The sequence below is a fragment of the Epinephelus moara genome, chromosome 20 (genome assembly GCF_006386435.1).
Source record: "Epinephelus moara isolate mb chromosome 20, YSFRI_EMoa_1.0, whole genome shotgun sequence".
Lineage (NCBI taxonomy): Eukaryota > Metazoa > Chordata > Actinopteri > Perciformes > Serranidae > Epinephelus > Epinephelus moara.
In genome coordinates this window covers 38275149-38294956 of record NC_065525.1, presented here as the reverse complement: position 1 = coordinate 38294956, position 19808 = coordinate 38275149, and the positions used below count along the sequence as shown (strand labels likewise).

General features: G+C 41.7%; 1 protein-coding gene and 4 non-coding genes across 5 annotated transcripts; 1 reads left to right on the top strand and 4 right to left on the bottom strand.

The window, feature by feature from the left end:
* Positions 1-2496: 2496 nt before the first annotated feature.
* Positions 2497-19511, bottom strand: sall1b (spalt-like transcription factor 1b). The gene is made up of 4 exons (XM_050072141.1): positions 19263-19511; positions 10750-10837; positions 6052-9227; positions 2497-2766 (listed from the first exon to the last, which is right to left on the bottom strand). The coding sequence occupies exons 1-4, from the start codon at positions 19509-19511 to the stop codon at positions 2497-2499; spliced, it is 3783 nt and encodes a 1260-aa protein (XP_049928098.1).
* Positions 2935-3006, top strand: trnae-uuc (transfer RNA glutamic acid (anticodon UUC)). Its single transcript has one exon. It is a non-coding gene; the product is annotated as a tRNA-Glu (tRNA).
* Positions 3480-3551, bottom strand: trnae-uuc (transfer RNA glutamic acid (anticodon UUC)). Its single transcript has one exon. It is a non-coding gene; the product is annotated as a tRNA-Glu (tRNA).
* On the bottom strand, positions 4021-4092 carry trnae-uuc (transfer RNA glutamic acid (anticodon UUC)). The gene has a single exon. It is a non-coding gene; the product is annotated as a tRNA-Glu (tRNA).
* On the bottom strand, positions 4565-4636 carry trnae-uuc (transfer RNA glutamic acid (anticodon UUC)). Its single transcript has one exon. It is a non-coding gene; the product is annotated as a tRNA-Glu (tRNA).
* Positions 19512-19808: the final 297 nt, after the last annotated feature.

Genomic DNA, 19808 nt, shown 5'->3' with positions numbered 1-19808 from the left:
AGGTTTTTGACCCTAAATCTCACCACACATTAACAAGCATTGCTGAAATGTAAAGTTTCGACGTATGTGCTGCATAGTATTGTATAAATGTAATGTATCTATTGTTTGTATAAATGTACAATGCCATTTTGAAGAAATAAAAAATAAATAAAAATAAATCTTTTTTTCTGTGAAGCATTAAGAGGGAGAGTTAGACATATTAATCTAATTGGGTCCAAACGGGACAGACTTATGCTATTATCTTTATTGTTAAAAAAATAAAACAAAATAAAGATAAAGCTAAAATAGTCCGTCGCTCAGTGCTGTCTGACTTTCTGCCTGTCTCTCAGCTCAAAGCTCATTGTTCCTACTGAAGACATAAATCTTTGAAAACATCCCACAAATGCATAAAGTAGTTTTAAATAAGCAATGCTTGAATTTATAGACTCTGTCTTGGTCTGGTGGCTCCATAAAAGTCTTAAACAAATTACAAAGTCATATAAAGTAATGAATTTTAAGTGTATTTTACAGTAACAGTCAGTCGGTGGAGTCTCTGCTTCTTCAGCAGATTCAGTTTGTCTTCAGTGTTTGTGTCAGTCAGCTGTGACGGTGTGTGTGTGTGTGTGTGTGTGTGCAGCAGTGAGTCCTGTCTGTCTGTTGCAGATATCTATCTCTGCGCGAGGCTTTGTCTAGGTTTTGTTTCAGGCTTTAGTTCTCTGTGTGGGAGCTGAACTCATCAGTCTGACTGAGAGACTGACGAGTGACCGTGGTATGAACACATGACATCAGCTGGACATGTGATGTTTGTTTTATAGGCAGGATATTAATATGCCACAGTGAAGAGAGCTGACATCATGACATCACTTCCTCTGCAACTTCTGTAACTCAACACAAACTCTCATTCAGCATTACTTTCATCTTGTCAGAGTTTACTCCTCAAAATAAATCAGCTCACTGCAGCAGCTGATGTTACAAATATAAAGTTTTTCAACTTGACCTTTATGAGCACAGAAAACTCTCAGACACTCTTCTGTCGAGCTGTGACCTTTAACCAGCCAACATCTGGGGCTTGTGGGAATCCTGGGGCACGTTCAATCTGAAAATGGTGTGCACCATTTTCCTACTGTTTCCAGATTGAACGAATTGTTTCTTTGAAATGGTTTTAAACTTTCAGGTATGTTTCCTCTCGTTCGGTGGGTGTGTCAGAGGTGTTAGAGGTCTTAGTGACGTGTATAAAAACCAAATTCTGGTCGATGTTTACTTATTGTGCGTACAGTTTCGCTTTTATTTCACACTTGCTTTGGTAATGTAAACATATATTTCTCATGCCAATAAAGCCTCTGTGAATTGATTTAAATGAAACCCCCTCATATTAAAAAGCAATGTGTCTGCATAACACAAGAGAGTGTTTAGCACGCCACTGTTTAAATTAATGTTTCGCTATGTTTCTGGTTTTCACCCAAGTGGCCTGGGCTCGCCTCCTGATATGTGAAGTCACATGTCCTTTGGTTTCAGCTTCCCTGTTGATAAGCTCCCTTCAAAGGGCTTTCACTATGAATGAGAAACAATGGCCTGTTGTTAACAGATCAGTAATTATAAGTGATGAAATCAGAGAATCACAGAAACCCAATACTGACCGGCAGAATCTGACTGAAGCAGAAATCTCACACACAGATAACCTGTAGACTGACAGTCACACACAGCAGCAGCTTTAAAAATCTATTGCACATGATGACATTATACTTCTTACTCAGCTGTAAACTCACACAGCAAAACTGTATAAAACCAATAAATAGAAAAAAATGTGCTCATTGCATTCAATATATTAACATTTATATACATATTTAGAAGCCCAGCACAAAAAGATGCACAGTGTTAATGTCCATAAATTATTTATCTGTCTTTTGGTGTCTTTTCACAACCCAATCACAGAATAAATGTTGGCATTGTATATTTCTGCAAACCAGAGATACCTTGTATGGTATGTTGTATGGTAGTATGTAGTGGATACGTCGAAACTTAAGGTTTCAACAACGCTGTGGTTAATGTGTGGTAATGTTTGGGCACAAAACCACTTGGTGATGGTTAGGAAAAGATCATGTTTGGGCTTAAAATAAAAGGGTTTTGGGGGAACAATCCCCGCTGGAAACACAGTGATGGGTCGCTAAAAACACCCACGTTTAGTGACCAAAAATCCACTGGAAACACAGTGAGGTCTTGGTAAAAAACTATTGGTTTTGTTGTTTGTTTGTGTCTCCTAGGTTTCACATCCTAGACCATCCCCTCCACCTCCTGATGACAAAGTCAGCTCATACACTACAAACTTTAGAAACCTTGACATGATACATATGAAACGTACAGATGTAACGTATTAGTAGTTTGCAGAAATGTACGATGCCAACATTTTCTACTGGTGACTGGACTACTTTTCAACAGTTATTCGTCCCTCTAACAGCAGGAGGCTCATTGCGGTCCATATGCTGAAGTTTACACCTGTGTTTTCTTCAGGTGTCTGCTTCAGTCCTTCAGGTGTCCTGAGGAGAAACACGGACGTCCACTCTGAATCACACAAACATCATTCGTCTTTAAACCTGCAGAGAAAAGCTCTGGACTTTGGTTACAGTGGTAAACTGAGTCTCTGCTGTTGGAAACCATGGAAGGATTCTTCTGTGGCGGCTCAGGAAGTTTAACAGGACGATTCCCGAATCCCAATGATGATCTGTCCACGGACAGTCTCCGTCCTCTCCTGCTGGGGGTGCTGTTCCACATGTGAGTGCCCATATGAACCTGCAACAGGACAGGCAGTGGTTACCATTTAGGACATGCTGATGTGCCCTTCGTTAGATCTCCAACAAAACTTATTTTATTTTATTTCTGCTGTAATGTTGAAATCTCTGACAGAAGTCATTTTAATGTGAGTTTTATCATTGGAGGTGATATTACTTAGACAGCAGTTCCCATATGGTCTAGCGGTTAGGATTCCTGGTTTTCACCCAGGCGGCCCGGGTTCGACTCCCGGTATGGGAATGAAACTTTAGTCAGGGACAGTTCTAATGAGACATTGAGATGATGATTGTAGCTCTCTGTGAAAACAGTAACCCTCTAACACCTTGAAAATAGTTAGCACAGTCGTCAAGCTAAAAAATGCAACCAGGCTCTTCGTCTACAGCAGTGCAACTTCAACTGATGAGATGTTGCATTGGTCAATCAAAGACATGCAAACACAGTGTGGTAAATAACTTTGTAACATGGGTCCAGTTTTGCAAACCCACATCTGCCCATTCTGTCATTAACTGGACTTTCTAGATCATATTCCATTGTCACAACAACAGGCCTACACCATCACAGCTTTCTGAACTGTTTTAACAAGACTGTTAACACTACAATTTACAATGAGACCACAGTTCGTGCACTTCAACACAGTCACCACCATCAGTCTGATCTTTTATAGCTCCAATGTAAGCTGATTTTTCTTCAATTCCATGCTTGCTAAACAGTGATTCCCATACCGGGAGTTGAACCCGGGCCGCCTGGGTGAAAACCAGGAATCCTAACCGCTAGACCATATGGGACTTCTTATAGATACCCCACAGTGATTTACAGTGTAGCAGGTGGCAAGAAACATGCAGAGTCAAAAGACATTTGTCAAGCAGAACTGTAAATATGCTGATGCTGAAATCAGCCCTCGCAATACTTTCACAGATACCCCTTTTCCGCCAACATGGAACCGTTCTGTTCGGGTTCCCGCACCTAATTCTGAACCATTCAGAGCATTTTAACTAAAATTATATTGGCTCAGAACCCAAAAAAGTTGGTTCCCAGCTGGAGTCAGGTTGTTCTTGACCTTAAGTGCTTACCATGATGAGATCAGTGGCCATGTCAAGTTCAATACGATGGAAACTATCCATTAGCTGTGTGACACCATTGACACATGCCTGCTGAGCCAGAGGTAATCTGGTTAGGGTTAACTGTAGTATAAGTACTCTCAATTATAGTGGTTAGGACTGTATGTTTTACAGATCCATGTTGGTTAAATATTGATTCCCATACCGGCAGTTGAACCCGGGCCGCCTGGGTGAAAACCAGGAATCCTAACCGCTAGACCATATGGGACATCTTGTAGAGTGCCCACAGCGANGGTGGCAAGAAACATGCAGCGTCAAAAGACATTTGTCAAGCAGAACTGTAAATATGTTGAATGAATGTCATGCAGGAGGTGACATCAGTTCTTGCAATACTTTCACAGATACCCTTTTCCGCCAACATGGAACTGGTTCCGTTCGGGTTCCCGCACCTAATTTTGAACCATTCAGAGCAGTTTGACTAAAATTATATTGCCTCAGAACCCGAAAAAGTTGGTTCCCAGCTGGAGCCAAAAAAAATCGGATTCTTCGTGCTCACCATGATGACATCAGTGGGCGTGTCCAAGACGATGGAAACTATCTATTAGCTGTGTGACACCATTGAAACATGGCTGCTGAGCCAGAGGTAATCTGGTTAGAGTTAACTCTAGTATACTGTAGGTACTCTCAATTGCGGTGGTTAGGACTGTATGTTTTACAGATCCAAGCTGGTTAAATATTGATTCCCATACCGGGAGTTGAACCCGGGCTGCCTGGGTGAAAACCAGGAATCCTAACCGCTAGACCATATGGGACTGATTCACTGCTCAATAGGACTGACTTTCTGAATCAGTTCATAGTCTGAAGGCCAGAAACATGATTCAGGCAAGTACATGAACTCTGATAATCTGAGCTCTACAAGACTGATATCACACATTGTATTCTAGAGTGAGTCATTTGATACAGTTTAACATCACAGCCAGCAGTGTGAGGACTGCTGTAAGGGGGCGATGTGGCATGACACAACAAGAAAAACCTGATGTCCTTTGTCTGGCTTCAACTCCACTCAAAACCAGTTTCACAGCTGAATAGTCCAAATACAGAAGTATTTAGGAGGACTGTATTCAGGCATCTCTACAGATCCATGCTGGTTAAATATTGATTCCCATACCAGAAATCGAACCCAGACCCTCTGGGTGAAATCCAAGAATCCTGACCACTAGACCTGGAAGTGGATCAGAAACGACCTGGGCTCAGATGTTGTATCAAAGGCTGCTCAGGTTTTAAGCCTTCAAATCAGGCAAAGCTATGCCAGCACTATGTACTTAAAAGGGACACGCTCATTTCCCAGGGACCCTGAACTGACCAATATGCAGTGGTGTACTGGAGGGTATATGCAGGTATACGGGGTATACCCACCTCTTTTTCTGGCCATTTATAGTATACCCACCTATCAGCCAAAAAGATACTGGGATATATAGGAGAGTGTATCTACTTCCTTCTTTGTAACCAATGCATCTGCCTAATAGTACACCTACCTCGTCAACTACCACCACATCACTGCCAATATGGGTGCAAAGATTTTAAGGCTGCAGGCGAATTGTCAAAATAAAAAACGACCTTCTATGTCCTTTCCTGACCACTTTTCCTTGACCTAAATGGAAATCATCATGAGGTGGTGAAGGAAAGATAGATATAAGAAAGGAATCCCTGAAGCTCCTTTCTTTCACATTTAGACAGTTCCACTAGCTCTTATCACGATGAACACTCAGATACCTCCAAGTCATTTCACTCAGGTAGGAACCATCTTAAGTAGTAAGGACTATTCAACAGCAGCCTTGGTTCTAGGTTCTACCTTGTGTTTTATTGTGTTTACAAACCAGGATTTTGTTGATATACACCACTAAAAAGGCGATGTTGCTTTTTAATACCGGGACAAACATTGCCCTTTTTTATACATTGTTTGTTAGGAAAGTTTAGTTGTGTGACTGAAAACTGGACTGACTGCTGTGAATCAGAATACTGCCTGTATATTGAAACTTCTCTTAATACATGTCCTCCATTATCAATTGCTGTGTTTGCTGAGTTGATGATTTAGGTTCAGGAACTTGTTCCCCAAGTACAGGGAGAACAGTGGAAACTAAAGCAGAACCTTTGTGAAGTTATGGGTCTTTAAGTTCCTGTAGTAGAAAAGCCCTTTAAATACAGTATATACGCAGATGAAACCAACCTTTAGATTTCCTTTGGTAGTAAAAGCTCGTCCACAGACAGCACAGGCAAATGGCCTCTCCCCAGTGTGAGTCCTCTCATGGATCTGCAGAGCACTAGAAGAGGAGAAGCTCTTCCCACAAGTCTTGCAGTGGTGCTGTTTGGGTGTCCGGCGAGGTGGTGCTACAGCACATACAGAAGACTCCAAAACAGAACAGCTCTGGGAATGACCAGGAAGGTCCTCGCCATTCCTAAAGGAGGAGTTCAGGACAGCAGCAGTCTCTGTCTTCAGAGCTGGTGAGCCGATGGATAACATGGAGCTGTTATGGTTGGGTGCTTGGTTAGGATTGAAGGGTTCGAAGAGATGTGATGGGAAGTCCCTCATTTGATGTGTGAGCATGTGCTGCTTGAGATTCCCTTTAGTGGAAAAGCCCCTGTTGCATGTTGTGCAGATAAATGGTCTCTCCTTAGTGTGGCTTCTGTAGTGGATATCCAAGGCACTTTGACAGGCAAAAGTCTTCCCACATATATCACAGTAGGTGTTCTTCAGGACTCCCTTTTCTCTGAGACTGTGAATAAAGTTTGGAGAATCTTCAGCATGGTTAAATAAGGTGTCAGTGGGCGCTGCAGCAGATGCATGGAGAGTTAAAGTGGCTGAGTCGAGCCACGTCTGGAGTGGCTCTTCAAGCCTTACAGTTTTAAAATACATAGAAGTTTGTCCATTAGGAGACAGAGACTGCTTGGAAGCTGAAATGTTGGACACGGGAAATGTACCAATCCACTGACTGGCTTCAGCAGCATGTTGGTTATTTGTGTCATTGGATCCTTCTGGTCTCTCTGTTTTGATCCATTTGAGCTGCAGCTCCCCATGTGGCCTCTTGTTAGCATCAGTTAGATTTTTACCAAACGATGGGGCCAAACAGAGGGATAAGGATTTGAATCTAGACAGCTGGTTGTCACAAAAGTTCCCATTATTGTCTTCTGAGATGTTCTTCCTGTTCAATTTTGTTTTGTCCCTGAATCCTTCGCTGCAATCCACTGAGTATTTCTGATTTGTACGGTCTGCACTGGGTAAGAGACCTTCCATGTGCATGTGCACATGTTGCTGCAAGACAACAGCATTCGTGAACTTCCTTCGGCAGATGGGGCACGAGTGCTGGACCCTCAGTGGGGCGGTAGCACGGTGAACAGCCTGGTGCGTCTTCAGGTTTCCTTTGGTTGTGAAAGCTCGGCCACAAAGTTTACACCGGTAAGGACGCTCCCCTGTATGTGTCCGATAGTGCATCCTCAGAGCGCTCTGACAGCTGAGGATGCGGTGGCAGATGACACACTCGTTTGGGTCTGACACTTTTTGGTCAGTGGTGTCAGATGGCAGCTGGAGTTTGATGTTTGGTGTTGAGTGTTTTAGTGAAAGGAATCCTGAAAATGAGGTGGAACTGGGATGGATGAATGGATTGAGTTTGACAGCGACCGACTCCTCTGACTTTGTGGTCATCATTTTAGAGACAAAGTTAAAAGATGGTTTTACATCTTCACTTTGAAGACTCATTGTTCTTTGTTGCCTGGTCTCCACTGAGGCTGGCATCTTTGTAGATTTTGCTTTTGACCTGAAGTCCATGCTTGCAGCTGAATCAAAGTAAAGATCCCCTTGAGTAAGTGGAAGGGGTACAGAGATAAGGTTCTCCTCTTTCTTGATGAGAGAGGACAGGTTGGTTGAGTGCGGCTGCTCCAGAGAACCAGAGGTCATTGTAGTTTTGGAAGGTGACCTATCAAGCCATCTTAAAGCTGCTTTCTCTGGTAACATACCAAAATAAATCCCAGCATTGGTTTGGATTTTGTCCAGGTGCCCTGGAGCAAAATAAGGGTTCATCTGGATGTGTGGGTACCTCTCTTTGTGCCTCTGAAAATGAACCTTTAGGTTCCCCCGGGTGGAGAACCTGTTTCCACAGACGTTGCATTTGTACGGCCGCTCTCCAGTGTGGGATCGCAGATGAATTTGCAAGGCACTGTCGCTCCCAAAACCTTTGCTGCAAAATCTGCATCTGTGTTTGAAGAGAAACTCTTTTGAAGGCGTGGCTGCAGAATGCTTCAGATTCTTGCATTTGCTCTGCTGGGCCAAAGCTGCCAGGGCATCCAGATCCTCCACAATCGCACTGATGTTTGGTATAGACTCTGTATGCTCACTGCGGGATGAAGGGTGAGGTGCATGAGAGTTCTCAGAAGTCTTACTGATGAAGCAATTATTACTAAACATCAAAGAGGACATCTTGGTTTGGGACAAGAAACTAAGTTGGGAGTCCATGTGTTGTGTTTTAGAAATGCGCTCATGAGCTGCTGTCGTCATGAGATCATTAAGACTCTCTGAGGACTCTGACATCACATCTTTGCTGTCAGGTTGACTTTGATTTAGCTGCTCTGTGACTGTGAACTGTTTGTAGCCACTGATGTTAGCAGATTGAGTCGATAAGCTTTTGGCTAACCCTGCAGCTGCAGCTAGCTGCTGAGACAGATGAGTGCCGAGAGCCTTGAGCTGATTGGTGGACTTTGAAGATGGCAGCTCCTTGGTGCAGATCATCAAGGTCTCTGGTGTTTCAGCCTGGTGAGAAGCAAACAACAGAACATGGTGACGGATTTGATCAATGAGCTGTAGCTGGTGGATCTGTTGTATCTGCAGGGAGAGGAGCTGCTGCAGCAGAGACGAGATGTTGGTCTGACTGCGGCAGCTGTCCGAGTGCATCAGCTGTGAAAACTGAGCCACGGCCACTTTAGTGCTCTCCAGGTTTTCAATAATGACGTTGCTCTTCATCCACGAGTATCCTGCTGGGTCGGCTGAGCAGCCCTGCTGAGGTAAGGATTCTGGGAAATCCGAGGTACAAAGGTCATCATCAGTTTTACATTCAGTGCCACTGACGCTCTGGTTACTGCTGGAGCTCGAGGGACTTTCTGCATATCTACTTCTGCTAAAACAATCCACGAAATCTGTGCTTCTGTTGGATCTGTCCTGTGATGGGCTGGCTGGTGACCAGATGGATTGCAGATCCTCGTCCTCATTCACGATCAGAACTGGTGGATTTGGAGAGCAGTCGGTTTGATGTTGTTGCAGATCTGACAGCGCAGTAAACTCAGCACAGCATCGGCTGCAGACATGAACACAGAGATCCACTGCAGGAGGAGAGTCCGCACTGAGAGACACATCGTCTGAAACAGATTTCAGAATGAAAATTATTATCATCATTATAATAATTTGCTGCACTTTTCTGCAACATTTTAAAAAGCATTCACAATAGACTGGGCTTTATTTATCAGAGGGTGGCTGAGGTGTTTTTTGTTTTTTTTGTCATTATCTTGACACTCTCTGAAGCTACAAATATTTTTCCTTGAGCCTCACTGAGTGACTGGAGGAAAATCAATGTCCTTCCCTTTACCATCAATAACCATATTTTTTATATTTACACCAAATAAAAATATTGGAGCCAATGCAACAAGCAAACAACAGGAGTGTGAGTTATCACCAACAGCTACTTTTTTGAGCAAAATGCAAATCCTCCTCACAAATCACATAATTTTACTATTTAAAACTTTAATGAGACGCAGAATAAAATGATTTTGATGACATGATATGTTCAAGGACCATCAGAAATTTGAAAATCCATCGATAATGTCTGTTTTTACAGTTTCTTGCTGTGATAAGTTATATAATTTTGGTGATTTTTGAAGAAAACATGACAGCGGCATTTAGGATTAAGAGGGTTGTTTAATAAACAGTTTAGTTTAGTTTAGTTTAGTTTAGTTTAGTCATTTTCCAACTTATAAAACTCAAATGTACTGGTAGATAGACAATACATAAACGTTAAGTTAATGCTTAATGTTGATTATGCTTAATTTAGCATTAAAAAGGGTAAACAAAAACAAAACAAACCAGGACCGAAAAGGTGTAGGCTGAAGCCTCAGCTTATCACACCTACCCTTTTAACATTCATTGTTTTTGTCAGCTCCCTTTGAAATACCAAATACAACCATATAAAGATGAATGTCCCTCCTTTAAGCCAAAATAAAAAGCACTAGTCCCTCCCCAGTGCTTTAAAATGATTTGAAACAATCTGTTTATGTGTATAATTTACAAGTTACAGAGCTGTTCATGAACACTCGTCTCTCTTTTTCAACAGGAATCTCAAACAAAGTCTAACGTCAGTGACTGGACCGGCAGCAAATCAGACTAATTTTAATTTAAGATTAGTCTGAAACATCATCACACCAATTTCTCACCTGAGTGAACTCAAAATGTTTTAATTAAGAATTAACGCCAGTCTTATTATTTATAGAACTCACTGTTTTTCAGAGTTTAAATTTAAATATGTTGAAGTTTAATTCAAACTTTAACAGAGCAGATTTAACTCTCTTATTGAAACAAGGTTCAATAATATTCAAATTAATCAAGAAAAACACAACAGATCAACAACATCAATAAACTTGCACTGTAGCACTACTGTATACTGAACTATAGATGTACAGTAATTCTACCACTGATCATTAGGTTTTATGTGATAGGAATGCTGTAAAAATAAAATAATACTGAATGATAGAAAATGACTGATTTTACTTTACATCCACAACTTCTGCTAATAAACAAGTTATTTTTCCAATAATTCCCATAAAGATAAACTGCACAGATTGTTTTCCTCAAACATTATGATAAATATTCTGCATTAAAATAACTCACCGGTGTGTCTGCGCAGAGATAAATCATCAGTGTGGACCTGCTGTGGTTTCAGCTGTTTCCTCCGTGACATGTTTCCAACTCTGACTGACTGAATGAGACAAAGACAGAGACAGAGAGAGACAGAGAGAGAGAGCATAGAAAATACAGTATTTGTCATAACAAACCACACCCACCGCACACACACACACACACACACACACACACACACACACACCTATTTATCTCAGTGTGTAAATTTGAGTTTGTCACTGTTCAAATTCCAACTAAAATCACAATGATATAGTTTCAGTTAAATGTATTGTTAGTCATTTTCTTGTTATCAAAAGGAAGAAAAAAATGTTTTATGAAAATATCAGAAAAGCTGGAGGCTGTGTCCCTGTCTGAGTTTAAATGACAGTGTTAACTAAATTTTACACACACTGTTTTTACTGTGTGTACACGCATATTCATAAAAAGTACCTGCATGTGAGCAATAAATAATATGTTAAGAAGCACAGACATTAACTGAGACTTAAAGTTTGCTTCTGACATTTTCTGAAACTAAATTGTTTTAAGGTTCTGTATATAACGTGTTTACATGTATTCATAATGTTTAATTTTCAGTGGGTGAACAGGTTGTAACGTAACTTAAAAACTGTGACCTTCCCAACTGTTTCAGTTGCCAATAACAGCCTCTGGACTGATTTTCTATGTAAAGCACTGGTGACAAAAGTTACGTGAAAATCCAAAGGATGTGATGTTAGGTGTGTTCTTGAGTGACTTCAGCTAGTGTGCAACAGTAATGCTAGCTTACAAATGGAGTCCACTAACGTCAACAAATGGGCAGCACCCACTCCAGTTCACACATGTTGTGCTTCTATACATTTTGCAGTGGCAGTCCGGCGCTGACGGACTTTCATTTAGCACCCTGTAGCAACTCGTATTTTGCCAGAGTGTGACAGGGGGACCACCTTCTCTACATCCCGACTCCTCGCCAAATCAGCAGACTTTCTGTTGCTGCCATACAAGGGTTAGATGCAGCGCTGCCGCTGGCCACCAGCCTACCATGAACCCCAGTGGGCTTGCATTGACTGAATTCGAGTTGATACACTGGCTAGGGTAGTCCTAGTGGTGGCGAGTGAGGCATCAGACACCGACGGAAAAAAGCCCTCCTTTAGCATCGGCATGATATACGGCCGGTCGCCGTTATAGTTTAAGCGGGAAATGTGGCGGGACAAGGACGAAAGTTAAGGTGGCGAAAGTCCCAATGCTGCAGGTGGGAGAGGTGGCGGATGGGTCCAACAAACACCGACTTTCACCTAAGAGAGCGGTGTTCACATCCCATAAGATTCTAAAGCTAAACCAAGTTTTTTGGCCTAAACCCAAGCATGGTTTTTTGTTTTTGTTGAAGGAAAAAAACGTAGTAGTGCTTTTATTTTGAAAGAGACTGTATGTAAACGTTACATTTCCTGTGAAAACAGAAGTGTATTTTGAAAGAAGACAAGGCATGTAACAGGCAGAACTTGACATGGCTTCCCACAACGTCAACAACCAACGCACCCAGGGTACCTTGCACATCATATGTAGACATGGAAAGTCCATGGACAAACGTCAACATGTGACAAGGTCGGAGTGAGAATGTGTTGGCTTTCTATCAACGTGATCATGGTCAGCCACGGTCAGACTTGTGTTTGTCACTGTTTTGGTCGATGCCCAGACAGCTAACGGCTGCACAATGTGAACAACAGGATGCCGACTGCAGGTCACTGAACGTCCTCAGAGAGAGGGGTCACTAATAACAAGGATTTTCTGAACATTACATTCAGTACTTTTAACATTTTTATAATCGACTATAAAATCTGCTGCTATTTATTAATATCCATCAGTTAGCCTCAACATTCAAGTTTATGTTATCATGATTAATTCTTCATGTGGCTGCTGTTTGTTGTTTAGCGCTCAGTAACCTGAGAGGTGAGGAGTTCACTCAGCTGCTGGTCTCTGAAGTCATGTGATTCACACCTGTGTGTCTCAGGTGTGTGTGTGTGTGTGTGTAGGTTCATCCAGGTGTTCTCTCAAGTACTCTGTTATTAGATATGAAAACTTCTCAGAAGCTCAGACCCTGGGGCCGTTAGCAACCTACTGCAGGGGCCAACAGGGAAACTCACACCAACACTGAGTCGACCTCACTTCCTGTCTGCTCAGGTGTGATACACAACCTGAGGTACAAGTGTGTGAATCATTTTAAAAAATGAATTCTGATATTCGGAACAGGTAAAACAGTTAACTGCTTTTCATTATAAAAGACACTTTCAGTAGCTACACTGTGATTTATATTAGTATTTAATTTAACTAATCGTTTTCTTTGGTTTCTACACATTTCATTAAAGCTGCTCTGAGGCGACAGGAAGATTCAAATGTTGTCAGTGATGAAATATTATCTGGAAGACACATCCTCTTTTAGATGAGAGGTCTGGTGATGTTCTATATTTATCATAGTGACATGTTTCTCAATCAAAATAAACACATACGAACACAAATAATGAGGACCGATGTCTCTGAGACCCCAAACTGAACATTTAAACATATTTCTAGAGGCCTGAAGAATAAATAAATCAATTAAAAAAAGCAAAAAATAGAGAAGAGACACAAAAAGAAACACTTTGTACAGCAGGAATATGTTTTTTCTTAATCCTATGAATCATCATGACACATCAGATTCATTTGCTGACCTCACTGTGAATCATTGCATTAATACATGAAGCAGCAGACAGTCGGTCAGAGACAGGATCAAATTTAAAGAGGACCTATTATGCTCATTTTCAGGATCATACGCTGTATTTTGGGTTTGTACTAGAACATGTTCACATGCTTTAATGTTCAAAAACACTTTATTTTCCTCATCCTGTCTGTGCTAGAACACCTGTATCTGGCTGAGAAGCTCTGTTTTACTGCCGTCACTTAAAGACCTGAAAAGCCCAGTCTGCTCTGATTGGTCAGCGTTTATCTCAGTGTAACAGATGAGCAGATGATCATATCAAGAAATCCAGCCCGCTCTCATTCTAAAGCCATCAGATACTTCTTTGTCTGTGATTTCTGCATCAGCCACTGACGCCAAAAGCCACCTTTCATTGTGGTATGACATGCTGGGCGGCGTCAGTTTGTAATGCGGCCACACAGCACATGTCGCAGTAGTATGATACACCACAGGATGGTATCAGTTTGAAATGCTAATGGTAACACAGACTATAAGGAGCTGGCAAGTTCCCATAAGGTGGGCAGGAGTGGAGGTGGATGTGTCCAACAAATCCCAGACTTTCACCCAGGAGCCCAGTGTTTGCTTCCCATATGAATGCAAACCCAAACTATGATGTTTTTCTTCCAAACCTAACCATGTGCTTTCGTTTATGTCCTGACATTGGTTGCAGTGTCCCAGAACGTCAGCAGGAGACACTGGAGGGTACCTAGCACGTAATACACAGTCGTGAAAGTCCACTGACAACGTGGTGATTTGTGACAACTTGGGATGCGAACACATTGAGAAATCCAACGCGCTCTCATCCCAATCTGTGAAATATCGCTTTGTCAGGGGAGCAACACATCCAAATATAATGTGCTCGATACTAGGGTTGGGTCAGTATGAGAAAAAAAAACAAAAAACAGTCCAGTTTTTGTAAAATACCGCATCAAGTCGGTAATACCGGATTTTCGCCACTTGGGGCGCACAAGTCGGTAATACCGGATTTTCGCCACTTGGGGCGCAATTGACTCATTTAAAATAAAAAACGACCGTAGGACTATGGCAAGCTGTTTTAACATTTAATCGCTAGACTGGATATTCATTACTCATGTCTGCAACATAATTTTGCCTAGTCAAAACTCTTATTCAAGATATCTGTAATTAGATTTTGCCTAGTCAAAACTCTAATTACAGATATCTGTAATTCAGTTTTGACTAGTAAGATTCAAACTATTTTTGCCATTCATGTGTATGGGGTTTGTCATTATAGATATCTCCAATGTAGTTGTGGATATCTACAATTGTTATTTCGGATATCTGCAACTGAATTGTGGATATCTGTAATTCCAGTTTGAGATATCTACAATTTAATTTTGACTAGTCATAATTCAAGTTCAAGATATCTTTAATTATCATCAATTGAAGATATCTACATGGTCCTTTCTAGATATCTTGAATTGAGTTTCAGATAGTCAGAATGACGTTGTAGATATCTTGAATTCGAATTATGACTAGTCAAAATGACGTTGTAGATATCCACAATTGAATTATGACTAGTCAAAATGACGTTGTAGATATCCGCAACTGAATTATGACTAGTCAAAATGACGTTGTAGATATCTCAAACTGGAATTATAGATAGTCATAATGACGTTGTAGATATCCGCAACTGAATTATGACTAGTCAAAATGACGTTTTAGATATCTCAAACTGGAATTATAGATAGTCATAATGTAATTGTAGATATCTATAATGACAAACCCCATACACATGAATGGCAAAAATAGTTTGAATCTTACTAGTCAAAACTGAATTACAGATATCTGTAACTGTAGTTTTGACTAGTCAGAATGACATTATAGATATCTGTAATTCAGTTTTGACTAGTCAGAATGACGTTACAGATATCTTAAATTAAAATTCATACTAGTCACAATGACATTACTACTAGTCAAAATGACGTTATAGATATCTATAATGGTAATTCCGGATAGTCGGACTTAGTGATTAAATGTTAAAACGGCTTGCCATAGTAGGACAACAGAGTGACAGTAACAAGTTGTTTCTTTTATTCCTTACAAATAAATTTTGCAGCTTACTCAATCAGTGCAAACAAGGGTTGCCTCCTTCGTCTGGCTCAAAGCCAAAGTGTTGCCATAGTGGCGCATTCTTTGATTTTGTCGAGACTAAATCGTCCGCCATTATCAACTCCCCGTCACTATTAAACAAACTCCAGGCTACAGTACATTATCAACTCCCCGTCACTATTAAACAAACTCCAGGCTACAGTAGAGGCCTCAGCGCATGCGCACTCGCACTCCCTAGCTCAGTCAACGCCCCACCCCCCTCTCTCTCCTGTTTGCTATAAGTGGAGCAGACTCCGTGTAAAAATGTCCGTGAAAAATCCCCGCGATGTGAAAAATACATGCAGAACAGTCTTTTGTGTGACACTGGTGCGTGGAGCAGAGTCCGCGCGGTCGTGCTTTGAGCGCACAGGGCTTGCGGACGTCCACTTTTACCGGGTGGACCTCCGTGGCGTCCGCTCCGTGTACGTTCCGCCCGAGTATGCGGTCAGGTCTGTCTCAAAAAAAAAACCGGTCCAAGACGGAGTACGGAACCGAATTGGTATTACCGAGAACCGACCCAACCCTACTCGATATTGTCCTGCATCAGTTTTGGATATTCAGAGACTGCATGTCAATTTACACTCGTTACATGTGTTGTGTCTTTTCAAAATAAACTTCTGTTTTTACAGGAAATGTACAGTTTGTGTTCAATTAATGCAGACAGTTTTTATTTTCAAAATAAACTTCAGACGAATGGAACCAAACCGAGCCAAGGTCACTGACAAAGCAGCAGTATTTGATGACATGGATTGAGAACAGGCTGAGAAATCTGTCACCAGCTGACGTCAGCTTGTCCCGTTGGAAACAGAGTACTCAGAACGGTCTGAAGCCTGAGGTTTTTACTCACAGGGAATACTGTCAAATGTGTTTACCTCATTATTTAGAACTTTGGACACTTTTAATTTGAACATCTTCTTTATTTTTCTTCTACACTACACAAAAACCACATGAGAGCTGTGTGTCATGGGGAAGATATTTGTGCACAGATTATGAGAGCTGATAATTCAGAACTCGTCTGCAGTGAAACTGAGAGATGTTTTCATATCTGTTGAGTCGGAGCAGGTTCAGATTTTGGCAACAGTGATGGTGTTAGTGTTAACTTTGTATCTCAACAACCATCAGAACCAAGCAGCAAACGTCTACTATATTTTTGATAAAGAGGATGACCATGATGATGATAATGAGTGTGGTGTCAACACACTGTGAGTCTATTGTATTAAAGACCCCCCCCACCCCCCTCACCCACCCACCCAACCCCCTCTTACAGACAGATGACTAATGCAGCACAATTATATGTTGAACAGAAAGTGTTCGTCACTGCTGCTGAGTGTCGACAGTCTCAAAACAAAAAGCTACAGACACAGTGACTTTATTGTCCAGCTGACTTTTACACTAATAACACTAATTATAAATAAAAACAAAACATGTCAGTTAACAGAAGCGTGACATCATGGAGTCTCATCATCACCAGAAACCAACATAAACATATTTCCTAAAATGCTAAACTATCCCTTTAAATGACTTGTTTTCTAGTGTGTTAGTGTATAAAATGGTCTATTTACTCTTTTGCATACAGATAAAGTTCCCCTTCTTCTTTGCTATGGGAGAAAGATGTATGTGTTGTTTCATGTTTTCACAGACATGGATGTAAACTGTAACTGCACTTGACTAGCTCACGGAGGCATTCATCGACAAGGTAAAAGAATATCTACATCAACATGAATGAAAGTTCAGACCTGTTCAGGCCTCCTCATCCACCTGCTGACGTCACTTTGACTTTCTCATTCATCAGTCAGAGCGAGAACAGCTCAGACGAACATGAAGCAGATTTACTGCTGAGTCATGTCGGAGGAGTGAAGGTGCAGTTTGTGATGTTAATAAATCTCAGAGGTCCCGTCAGCAGCTCTCGGTGTTATACGACTCTGTCAGTGTCAGTTTACAACATGAACTCAGCTGGACCAAACTTTGTTCCTCTACATGCAAATGACCCCGTCAGGCCTGAAACATGAGGTCTGTCAGTCCAGACTCTGGGCTTCATTTAACACCTCGACACTTGAGCCACAAAGACAACTTCAGTCTACATTTAAAGTTGCACAAAGAACTTTAAGTCGAGACTGATACTGACATAGTTAGCATGCTAATGTTTAGCTAACGTTAGCTTAGCGGCTAAGAAACTTTTAACAGCAAATGATGCATTCGTGATCTCTGTTAATTTAATATTGGCATTACATTTGATGAAGAGCGCATTATGACTTGTTTAGGACTTGAAACTCAACATTTAGGACTTGGGACTTACCTGTCTTGACTTGGTACTAGACTTGGGACTTGCCTGTCTTAACTTGGGACTTGCCTTAGGACTTGACAGTCTTCACTTGGGACTTGAGTTAGGACTTGACAGTCTTCACTTGTGACTTGCTTGTCTTGACTTGGGACTTGACATGGGACTTGCCTGTTTTCACTTGGATTTTGCCTTAGGACTTGACAGTCTTCATTTGGGACTTGAGTTAGGACTTGACAGTCTTGACTTGGGACTTGCCTGTCTTGACTTGGGACTTGACTTGGGACTTCCCTGTCTTGACTTGGTACTTGACTTGGGACTTGACCGTTTTCACATGAGACTTGACTTGGGACTTGACAGTCTTGACTTGGGACCTGACTTGGGACTTGCCTGTCTTGACTTGGGACTTGAGTTAGGACTTGACAGTCTTGACTTGGGACTTGCCTTGATGCTTATTAGTCTTGACTTGGGACTTGACTCGAGAGCTGACAGTCTTCACCTGGAACTTGACTTATGGCTTGACAGCCTTCACTTGGGACTTGACTTGGGACTTGTCTGTCTTGACTTGGTACTTGACCTGGGATTTGACTGTTTTCACATGAGACTTGACTTGGGACTTGACAGTCTTCACTTGGGACTTACCTGTCTTGACTTGGTACTAGACTTGGGACTTGCCTGTCTTAACTTGGGATTTGCCTTAGGACTTGACAGTCTTCATTTGGGACTTGACAGTCTTCACTTGGGACTTGAGTTAGGACTTTACAGTCTTCACTTGGGACTTGCCTGTCTTGACATGGGATTTGACTTGGGACTTCCCTGTCTTGACTTGGTACTTGACTTGGGACTTGACCGTTTTCACATGAGACTTGACTTGGGACTTACCTGTCTTGACTTGGTACTTGAGTTAGGACTTGACAGTCTTGACTTGGGACTTGCCTTGATGCTTGTTAGTCCTGACTTGGGACTTGACCCGAGAGCTGACAGTCTTCTCCTGGAACTTGACTTATGGCTTGTCAATCTTCACTTGGGACTTGACAGTCTTCACTTGGGATTTGACATAGGGCTTGACAGTCTTCACTTGAGACTTGCCTATCTTGACTCGGGACTTGACTTGATGCTTGTTAGTCTTGACTTGGGACTTGACTCGAGAGTTGATGGTCTTCACCTGGGACTTGACTTAGGGCTTGATAGTCTTCACTTAAGGCTTGACTTGGGACCTGACAGTCTTCAGTTGGGACTTGTCTGTCTTGACTTGAGACTTGAGCACAAAGACTTGAGACTTACTTGTGACTTGGAAAACACTGACTTGTTCCCACCTCTGGCTTTGCTGTATTTCATCTTCCTCCAGTGTGAACTAACTGGCAGCTCTCAGAGTAACTCCTGAGCACTGACTGGGGAAAGCTTTCGAGGAGGTGCTGCTGGAGGAGGTGATGGTGATGGAGGTGGAGGTGCTGATGGTGATGAAGGAGTTGACAGTGTTGGAGGAGGTAATGGGTGGATGTCAGCTGCAGGAGCACATGGAGCAGCTTCTTTAACCTGTGAGTCCCAGGTGAACTCAGTCAGCTGACGACCATCCTGTGTCAGCCAATCACCTGCTGACGCTGGTTCAGTCTCTTCACAGACAGTAAACTTCAGCTCCATCAGTCTGAGTCCAACACATGATGATCAGATCCTCCACAGTTACAGTCTGTCTGGTTTCCACTAACACAAAGTCTGTTTTAAATACAGTTTTACTTTGACTGTTGCAGCTTCAGATGAATGTGTTAATTTTGACTTGTGTAATTTAGTCTGGAGGACGAGGTTATTGTTCTGCAGAATTATATAGACAATGTTTTATCATTATTTAATTCAAGTGAAGTGAGTGAAAGTTGTTGCTGGTTTTATACTTTTGAACTTGTTTAATAAATTCATGTAGACTCATAAAGTCATGGAGGCCGG